General features: G+C 42.7%; 1 protein-coding gene across 1 annotated transcript; it reads right to left on the reverse strand.

The window, feature by feature from the left end:
• Positions 1-297: 297 nt before the first annotated feature.
• Positions 298-10,323, reverse strand: LOC136466486 (serine carboxypeptidase 3-like). The gene is made up of 9 exons (XM_066464914.1): positions 9,897-10,323; positions 9,517-9,685; positions 8,742-8,861; positions 7,862-8,005; positions 7,614-7,764; positions 7,223-7,311; positions 6,879-7,137; positions 973-1,106; positions 298-639 (listed from the first exon to the last, which is right to left on the reverse strand). The coding sequence occupies exons 1-9, from the start codon at positions 10,220-10,222 to the stop codon at positions 511-513; spliced, it is 1,521 nt and encodes a 506-aa protein (XP_066321011.1). The 5' UTR covers positions 10,223-10,323; the 3' UTR covers positions 298-510.
• Positions 10,324-10,622: the final 299 nt, after the last annotated feature.

The following is a 10,622-nucleotide window of genomic DNA, read 5'->3' on the forward strand; positions in this document are numbered from 1 at the left end:
AACTTCCGAATGCGCGAATGCGAGAGGGACACAGTGTTGGCAAACAGCAATGCAAATCTAAGGACCACTCCTTTTTCCATGTAAATTATATATATATGCAGCTCAAAACTAACCAGCAGAAATGCATGTGAGCTCCAGTCAGTGAGCGTGCGGATCAGACAGCAAATCGCCAAGAGGGCTAGACAGCAAATTGCCAACAGTAATTCAGACACTAGTATATTTTTTTAATAAAAAAATACTATTTGTCTTTCTGGATCAAAGGGTGTATACATGAGATGCTTTACAAGAGCAGCAGACAAGGTTTCCAACATTGTCCCTTTGTATTGGACTTTTCATCAACAGCATGGATGAGTGGGACTTTAGTTACATACATTGCAGGGCCAACGTTATTAGTATCAGGGAGGGTTAATCAATGGAAATAACAAGCTTCAATTCAGTGATCGACACGCTCCTTGGAATGACACCTCAGACTACCTAGTAATTAAGCAATTCCCTTCACGTTCATGCCGATCACATCGCCGCCTTCAAAACCATCGTTTCGGGGAGCGATTCCTTCAGTTTCCCTTGGGTGAATCTCCTCAGCATCTCCAGGGAAGCTTTCGGCTGGTCCATTGGAACCATGTGACCCGCATTGTGAACCTGCATTTGCATTTACGGAGGAAACATATACTTGTGAGTTTATTTTGTTTTCGGTCTTCGCATATATATACCTAAAACTTGCTGTTGGATGTTATCGATCCGCAGGTGTGGAAGGGTTCTAAAGCACTAAACAGCCAGCCAGGTTGAGCGGTCCCTTTTCATGTTAGTATGCAGTTATGAAAAGATATTACTATGTTATCTTGGCACATTTTGTGAAGTATGCCTACGTTTAGCGTAACCACTCTTAATTTTGCCAGCATGAAACATCTCGTTTTGGGGAAAGAACCGGGTACTAGGAAACAAGGTAAAGTGAAAAGAGTGCTAGATCACAACCTTAAGGAAGCTGAGTGGTCCGTGGCTTTTCAGAACTCCAGCTTCGGCACCGTCTACAACAAACGATAAGTCAGAAGAGGATACAAAGTCTTTCTGGCCAGACCATTCCATGGAGTGTACCCATCTCGAGTTTCCTGCCCAAACACAAAGACATTCAAAATTGTATACTTGGTGCCTTAACTGCAAAACCATTAAAGAATCTGATGATGCACAATTGCACATGCAAGAGAATTAACGATAGAGGGTTACTTTTAAGTAGGATACTTGTTACATCAATATTGAATTATTGATAAAGGTCTTCCATATCTGAAAGTTTGCAACTTGCAGCTGAAATGACATGTTAGCATTTTGTACTTTTTTCGAAGGGAAGATTTCTTTTCAGTTTCCGAAGACAGAAAAACAAGACAAAAAGTGCTACAATAATGTTGTTTTTGTCCCCTCTACTTCAGAAAGGACTATTTAGCAACAAATATTTCATAGAGAAACATTTTTTTCTTTTACGAATTGACAGGCAAACCAATTTGATAACACGTTTGCATTATTTGCAAACATGACCATTGTTGGGCTGTCTATAGTTTCCCATGGGCCTAGAGCCCACTATGTATGTTGGTGTATATGTATATTATTATGTGAAAAAGGAAAGACAGAGAGAGTTCTAGAGTTCCCAAAAGCTTCGTTGTTCTACATGGTGTCGGAGCCTGGCTGGGCGACGTCGGCGGCAACTGTCGCAGCGACTACGGCGGCGACCGTCGCAGCGACGACGGCATGGTGAGACCATGCGAGCAGGCAAGAAAGGGCTCCTGCAGCACTGCTCGTGGGAACGGCGTGTGCGTGAGCAGGCAAAGAAGGGCCATGGCGGAGCTAATTGGAATCGGCGAGGGGAGCTTCCAAATCGTGCGGTGGTGCTGCAAGCAGGAAGACATTGGTGAGTATTAGGAGCAACTCCTGCAGTTCGAGGTGGAGTAGGCTGCTGCGCAGTGAAGAAAGAGCAGCCACAAATCTGATTTTCGAGTGTTCTGCTTCTGGGGAAGTTGGCCACGGCGGACGGTCGATCTGCAGGCAGCAGTCCTCAACGGCAGAAAGGCGCAACACAGGCTTGCTTGCTCTGCATCAGGAAGCAGGGAAGCTCGAGCCTCCATCAGGAAGAAGGGAAGCTCGAGCTGTGGATTGAAGGGAGAGAAAGAGTGGTGTTTTTGGTGGTGGCTTGCTTGCTCGAGAGTAGACAGGGAGTCACTACGGTTGGGTACTGATTGGGAGTGGTAAGGAGGAGGATTGGAGCAGGGACTGAAGAAAGGCGCTGGTTTTGCTAATAGGAGAGAAATTTGGTGGCAGTTTACTGCTTGGCAGTGGCAGGACTGCAATCGAAGGTAATCCTGGGTGGATTTGGTGCTTCCTTCTGATTTGGGAAAATAGAGGAGAGCACCGTGAGGGAGAAATTGTTGTCGTCCTATGAGGGAGCACCTCTGTGGATTTGATATTTCAGCAGCTGTGTTGGAGCATACTGTAGTTGTGCTGCTGCTAGCTAGTGGAGGTTTGAGTGCTTGAGGAAGAGGAGGTGCAATGTGGTGATGCTCAAATTAAGTCCATACTGTACAAGATTTATGAGAGGTTGAAGGAGAAAAGAAAGGGGATCGGATTTGCTAGCTGGTGGAAGAGGTTAGAGAGAAGTTGCAGCTTGTGCTAAGCCACTGATTTACTGAGGGAACAAATTGATACTGCTACTACTGCATAGAGTGATAGCAGCAACTAAGCAATGGCAGAAAGTGGAAGGATTGAGCAGATGTTTGAGAAGTTGGCTGAAATCCTCACCGCTAAGGAACTTGTGAAGCTGGCTCAATTATTTTTTGGCGAGGACTTCTGAACTAATGTCAGGTACAGAAGAGTCAAATGGGAAGGAGAAGATGGAACAATTGCAAGGAAGCTCAAGGGGGAGCGAGTTTCCAAAGGAAAATAAAAAGGCGACTATGCTCGGCAATCTCATCAATCTCGCTCGTCCTGACAAAGGTACATCTTATGCAAATTGGATACTTGATTCAGGTGCATCAAGGCATGTCACGGGTGCATCTAGTGAGTTTGAATCATATAATGCATATCCATCCACACATAGTGAGACTATTCAAACAGCTGATGGAACATGCCAACCTATTAAAGGTGTTGGTTTAGTAAAATGCTCTCCATCAATTACACTGTCATCGGTTTTGCATGTCCCCTCCTTTCCAGTTAACCTACTATCATTAAGTGCTTTAGTTGATCAAATGGACTGTCGGGTTTCTTTTGATCGGGAAAATTGCATCATTGAAGACAAGAAGACAGGAAAAGAACTTGGAATTGGCATCAGGTATGGTGAGCTATGGTTCCTAGACCAAAAGAAAGATGACAAGTTCTTGGGCGCTGCACTAACAGCAAGTATGAATGATGATGAAGCTAAAGTGATGCTCCAACATTGTCGATTAGGCCATTTATCATTTGATACTATGGTAAAAGTGTTCCCAGAGATGATGAGGAAGGTGGACAGGAGAAAGCTTGTGTGTGATGCATGTGAATATGGAAAGCATACAAGATCGACATATGTAAGAAGGGGTCTAAGGAGCTTATCTCCATTTATGCTTATTCACTCTGATGTGTGGACATGCCCTGTTACCTCTATTAGTGGAATGAAGTACTTTGTGACCTTTATTGATTGTTATTCACGTATGACCTGGATATATCTCATGAAACACAAGAGTGAAGTACTTCAATGCTTTCGGAATTTTTGCTCACTTGTTGGGAATCAATATGATGCTCGAGTTAAGGTGTTGAGGACAGACAATGGAACAGAGTATGTGAACAATGAGTTTGGCAATTTTCTATCAGCTCATGGAATATTGCACCAGACAACATGTCCTGATACACCTCCACAAAATGGAGTAGCTGAAAGGAAAAATTGTCATATCTTGGAGATTGCATGTTCACTTATGTATACTATGAATGTGCCTAAGTTTCTATGGAGTGAGGCCGTGATGACAGCCGTATATTTGATTAATCGTACACCTTCTAGATTGCTTGGATGGAAAACTCCTTATGAGATGTTACAAGGAGTGAATGTGTTTACTGTTCCACCGAAGGTATTTGGGTGCACTTGCTTTGTCAGGGATCATAGGCCGTCTATGGGAAAGTTGGATCCACAAGCAATTAAGTGTATATTTGTGGGTTATTCATCAAGTCAAAAAGGGTATACTTGTTGGTTTCCTACTGAACGAAGGCTCTTTGTTAGTATGGATGTGACATTTCAGGAATCTGAACCTTATTACGGGGAGAAGACTGATCTGAACTCCTTGTTTGAGCTTGGTGATCCAAGCATGAGTGTGGATGATCGAGAAGGAGTGGATGATATGGACATATGACAAGAGAAGGAAGACAATCAATCAAGGGCAACAAAAGCTATCAGCGGACTAATTCCAGTCCATCTGAATAATTCTAATGCGAATGAAAGGCAAGGAAATAGAAATATTGATAACATGGATGCAAGGAGAAAACCAGGCATTGTGCATGTTTATACTAGAAGAAAGAAAACTGCTGATGTGCAGTCTGTGGAGCAGCAAGTTGAGCAACCACAATTGGTGGAGCAACAACATTCTTCAGCTGGTGATGTTGAAATTGGTGATGATGAGGTTGAGCAGTCTATTGAAACAGGGGGAGAAGAAGTCGACCTTTCCATTGGTTTGCCTATTGCTCTAAGAAAGGAAGCAAGGAGTACCGCTGGGAAACCTCCAGCAAGGTATGGCTTTGAGCACGACATAAGTAATTATGTCTCATATGAATCATTGTCTCCTGCATATAGAGCATTCCTTGCTTCATTACAATCTGCATATATTCCTAGAGATTGGAGAGAAGCAAAACAGGATCCCAAGTGGCGTGAGGCCATGATGGAGGAGCTTAGAGCTCTCGAAAAGAATAAAACTTTGGACCTTGTGAAACTACCTGCAGGAAAGAAAGCTGTAAGTTGTTAATGGGTGTTCACTGTGAAGCGAACTCCTGATGGTAAGGTTGAAAGATACAAAGCTCGACCTGTTGCAAGGGGTTATAGCCAAACATATGGCATTGATTATGATGAGACATTTGCCCCGGTGGCAAAGATGAGTACGGTGAGAACTTTGATCTCTTGTGTGGCAAATTTTGGGTGGCCCTTGCATCAATTAGACGTAAAAAATGCTTTCTTGCATGGTGATCTCAAAGAGGAGGTGTACATGGAGGTTCCACCTGGTTATTCTAAGCCCGAGATGGTTGGAAAGGTATGTAGGCTAAAGAAGTCTTTATATGGCCTCAAGCAATCTCCACGGGCATGGTTTGATAGGTTTAGACGTGCCTTATGTGCAATGGGATACAAACAATGCAATGGAGATCATACCATATTTTATAAACATTTTGGGCGCAAGATCACTGTGTTGGCTGTATATGTGGATGATATCATTATTACTGGTGATGATGAAGTAGAGATCAAATGTCTCAAGGGGAATCTAAGTAGGGAGTTCGAGGTCAAGGACCTTGGTCAACTTAAATATTTTCTTGGTATTGAGATTGCACGAAATCCAAAGGGTATTGTTCTATCGCAAAGAAAGTATGTTATGGACTTACTTAGTGAAACTGGCATGCTTGGATGTCGTCCTGTATCAACACCGATTGATTCCAATCATAAGTTATGTGCTGAATCAGGTAACCCGGTGAACAAAGAAAGGTACCAGAGGCTTGTTGGACGATTGATATATTTATGTCATACAAGGCCTGACATTTCTTATGCTGTGAGTGTTGTGAGTAGATATATGCATGATCCTAGGAGTGGACGTTTGGATGCGGTATATCGAATTTTACGCTATTTGAAGAGTTGTCCTGGAAAAGGACTTTGCTTCAGGAGTCATGGTCATTTGAATGTGGATGGTTATTGTGATGCCGATTGGGCTAGTTGCCTTGATGATAGAAGATCTACATCAGGATATTGTGTCTTTGTTGGGGGGAACTTGGTGTCTTGGAGGAGCAAGAAGCAAGCTGCTGTATCGCGTTCAACAGCGGAAGCAGAGTATAGAGCTGTCTCTTGTTGTTTGTGAGATGTTGTGGATAAGGAGTCTCTTATCAGAGTTAAATGTACTAAGAAAAGGTGCTTCGAAGCTTTGGTGTGATAATAAGTCAGCTATCAACATTGCCAATAATCCAGTCCAACATGATAGAACTAAGCATGTTGAGGTTGACCGTTTCTTTATCAAGGAGAAGATAGACGAGGGTACACTAGAGTTGAGTCATGTAATTTCGAGAGAACAATTAGCTGATTGTCTAACAAAGGGTTTGGGTGTAAAAGAGTGTGAGTTAGCGTGTAGCAAGATGGGGATGATAGATATCTATCACCCATCTTGAGGGGGAGTGTTGGGCTGTCTATAGTTTCCCATGGGCCTAGAGCCCACTATGTATGTTGGTGTATATGTATATTATTATGTGAAAAAGGAAAGACAGAGAGAGTTCAAGAGTTCCCAAAAGCTTCGTTGTTCTACAACCATTCTAGATGGTCCACATTTATTTGCCAGCTCATTGAGATTCATCCATAACCCCATAATTAGGCAGACAGAAAAAAAAAACTGTCAGCTCGACTGATTGTGCCTATAATGCCTTCAAAACTGGTCAGGGGACAGAGTGCAAAATTCATTTATGCAGCTGAAATTTTACTGTGCTAACCATATGTTGCAATGAGTAAATCAATAGATTTGATGAATGTCAGTCCTACAATTATTTTGCATTCATAATTAATAATATGGTCGACAAAAGATAGATCTACGTGCAGAGAAGGCATGTCCATAGTCATGATCAAACAATAGACAAAAGACTGTAAAATAAAATACATAAATAGGTAAACAAAATTATGGAGCCCATTGTATTCTTACCGAGCCAATTGCATATAAGGTCATACTCCCCAGCATATATAAGCACGTTAATCCCATCCTCAAGTAGAGCTGGGATGCCGACTTCCAAATTCCTCATCCAGTCTGTGAGCATTGCTTCATAAACCGTAGTACTGCAAGACACAAAATCAATGTCACCAACTCCAAGTGCCTCTTTGACCGCTTTGTCACCAAAGAATTTCTCCAGGTTTGAGAAGTCATAGCAAAGTTCCCCTTCACATTCCTTCCTCACGTCATAGTACTGCAAAGAGGCCATTGTTGTGTAAGGTTTCTCCACCTTAGTCAACAGCAACACAGGTTCATATAGCAAGGCATTGTTTACTCACATTCTTTGTCCCAACAAGCTTCATGATGGAGTTGAAAATATTATTGCAGACCATATAAGCTGCCATGCATGATGCTTTCCCATCAGTACCTGCATTAGCAGAGGATAGTACTTAGGATGTGTCATTTTAACATGGAGTGATCCTCAGGATGTGTCATTTTAACATGGAGTGATCCTTTTAACATGGAGTGATCCTCAGGATGTGTCATTCTAATGGAACTTTTAAGTACTACATTAATCCTCTTCTGCTATACTCAGAAACGACACCATATGTTGACGTAAAAGTTTTTCAGGCAACCAGAAAATAATGTCCATATCTTGATTTAATGATGATTACTATAAAATAAAATTGTGCGGTGTTCTCAAAGTTCCGTTGTAGTACAAGTACTCACCACACATCTTGATTGCAAATTCACATGGTGGGATGAACCTATTGATCCTTTCATAGTCAGATTTCTCGATAAGGTTCATTTCCAGTGCATAGTCTGTGTAGGCTTTGTATTGGATTTCTGGATCCGTGAGACCATTACCAATAGCAAATCCCTAGAATAAGATTAGTTAAGAATCGCAAAAGTTAAAAAGGGGGAACTGAGAATCGAAGAGGGTTGAAAAACTTATGCAAAGAGGCTAATACTTGTACCTTCAAGTTTATATGAATGCCCTCATTTGCTTTGTTTCCTTGGTGAACTCTGCTTGCAAATGCTGGAATGTAGTGCCCAGCATAAGATTCTCCAGTTATATAGAAGTCATTCTTTGCAAATTCTGGGTGCTTCTTAAAGAACACCTGACATGGCAGTTTAGAGCAATTAAATAAATAACATCCATGAGGCCATGACTCTTTTGTTTTACTACAGCAATCCTTCCCTTCCATTTGGTGCCGATTGAGATCCAACTTTTATATCACAATAGCAAAGGTGATTCATGATCTTTACTACCTCTAATGAATCTATCCAGCCAAATTTACCATAATCCTTTATACTTTTATGCAAAAAAGGTCCTCTCAGCCTTGCTAGCATCTAAGGGCACTAATCAGCACAATGGACATGCTGAAGGGAATAAAAAGCTTAGGCATATATATGCCTCCACTGTTGGTGCCCTAGTAATCTGTACCACAGTGTATGATTTAGCTCTGAATTTTCAATTAGATCCATTTAGCAAGGCCATGGACTGTGGTGTAGCCAAATCCTTGGTTGAGCAGCCAATTTAGACACCATGCAAAGGCCGCATGGAAAAAAGTGGTCAAATTTGAAAATTTTGTGGGATAAGGCTTATTATTAGTAAAAAAGAGGTTTTCAAAATCCCATATGTGATGATTCTTTCATGAAATGATTAAGAGCAGAGTCTCCCTTCTATATTTAAGAAAATGTATAGATATCTTAGTTTCAGCTTCTGTCCTCAACTACTCTTCAAAAATAAACTGACCAAACTTCTATGGTGTGATCACACAGCACATGGAATTAATGCAATAAAAAATAGAGAGAGACCACAACAGCCAGACAGAATTAATACAAAAGTAGCACCTGAAGAAAGTCATATAGGTCATTGCTGACACCACTTTCATCATGACGAGTATCACGATCATCAGAGCTGTAGCTAAAGCCAGTTCCAGTTGGCTGATCAACAAATATGATATTTGAGATCTGCAGACATCAAGTCATATCAGAAACAGAGGACGTCAAGTCAACCTATAGAAATGAAATTGACATGATCTATGTAATTCAACATAAGATGGGAGTTGTGCAGTAATAAGAACTTTCTACAACGATATACTGAATTTAGTACAATCTCTTTCCGGAAATAGGGAAACAGCTCTCTAAATAGTTAAGCTGCAGTACTATAGTAAGCATGCTTGCTGCTGCTGGGCTTGTAAGTTGTAACTAAGTAATATCATGGAGCTATTGGAAGTTAATTGATAAAAGGGCCCAATAAGTAGATAAAGATAGCAAACATGGTGAGCTGGCTGCAACCGTTTACCTGAAGTTAGTAAATATAGATAGTAGTAGCAGCAAATATGCCTATTCTGGTTTATGGACAATAAAAGGTTTTCTTCCACAAATGCTAGCACTAGCAGACAGAAACATTGAAAGTGACCTTATTTTCACTAACGGCTTAACTTGACTATTGCTACTCTAGTCAACATAGGTTGAAGTAGTTAAGGTTTGTCATTTTCCTCTTAAAAAATTGATTGCAAGCAAAACTGGAATGTTCAGTTTGAGACTTGTTACTGTAAGTGACAGAGTTTATTTCCCCTGACGAGACAAGGGATCATAAAAGAGGTAGGGTTCGATTACTCACTGTGTCCCAACCGAATTTGTTCCAAACAAGCGACATGTTGTTGGCAATGGTGAAGGGCCCGTTCTCGTAGAAGACGGCTAACTCGCTGCTGCAGCCGGGCCCTCCGGTGAGCCAGATCACGACGGGGTCCTCCTCCTTGCCCCTCGATTCGAAGAAGAAGTAGAACATCCTGCAGCAATCAAGGCACACAAAGCGCGTCCAATTCAATGTGGCAAAATTGCTCGTTCTTTTTTTTTTTTTATCGTCAACCACACGCAACGCAACTCAACGGGAAAAATCGCGTCTTGTTTGGTCCCATCAAACGCTCTGGACTGCCGTTACAAACGTTGGGACCTCTAATTTGTTTCAAACCAAAGATCCAAGCTTTACAGCACAATCACCTGGCGTCGTGGGTGTGCGGCAGGCGGAAGTAACCGGCGTGGTGGCCGAGGTCCCCGACGCCGTCGGGGACGCCGGGCAGCCTGATGCGGCGCTCCAGGAGCTCCCCGGGCGCCACACTGGGCCCGTCGCCGCCGCCCGCGCCTGGCCCCGCCTCCTTCTCCTTGGGCAGGAGGTTGAGCGCGCGGATGAGCCGCTCCGCCTGCGCCGCCGGGAAGGTGGCGTCGCGGGGCAGGCGGAGGCCGCCTTCTCCGGCGGCCGCCGCCCCCGCCACCACAACGGCGACGGCGGCGAGGCAGAGGAGAACCGGGAGGCGTGAGGATGCCATCGGGGGAGGAGGAGGATGGATGAGTGAGTTCGTGGGGATTGGATGGAATGGAAGTGGAACTGGCAGCGGTTTCTCCTCCGATTTATAGGTAGCGTCCGTCGCGTTGAAGTCCGGTGGCGTTTGAAACGGACTAGCACGAGAGGCTTCCTCTCGTCAGGTTTGGTGGTTTCAGTGTTCAGAGTGGCTTCAGTACTAAACTAACGGGGTGTTTGGTTCTAGGGACTAAAGTTTAGTCCGTGTCATATTGAATGTTTGATATTAATTAGAAGAACTAAATATGAGTTAATTAAAAAACTAATTACACAGGAGTAGACTAATTTACGAGATGAATCTATTAAGCCTAATTAAGCCATCATTAGCACATATTTACTGTAGCACAACATTATCAAATCATGGGCTA

Source organism: Miscanthus floridulus, chromosome 7, assembly GCF_019320115.1.
Source record: "Miscanthus floridulus cultivar M001 chromosome 7, ASM1932011v1, whole genome shotgun sequence".
Taxonomy (NCBI): domain Eukaryota; kingdom Viridiplantae; phylum Streptophyta; class Magnoliopsida; order Poales; family Poaceae; genus Miscanthus; species Miscanthus floridulus.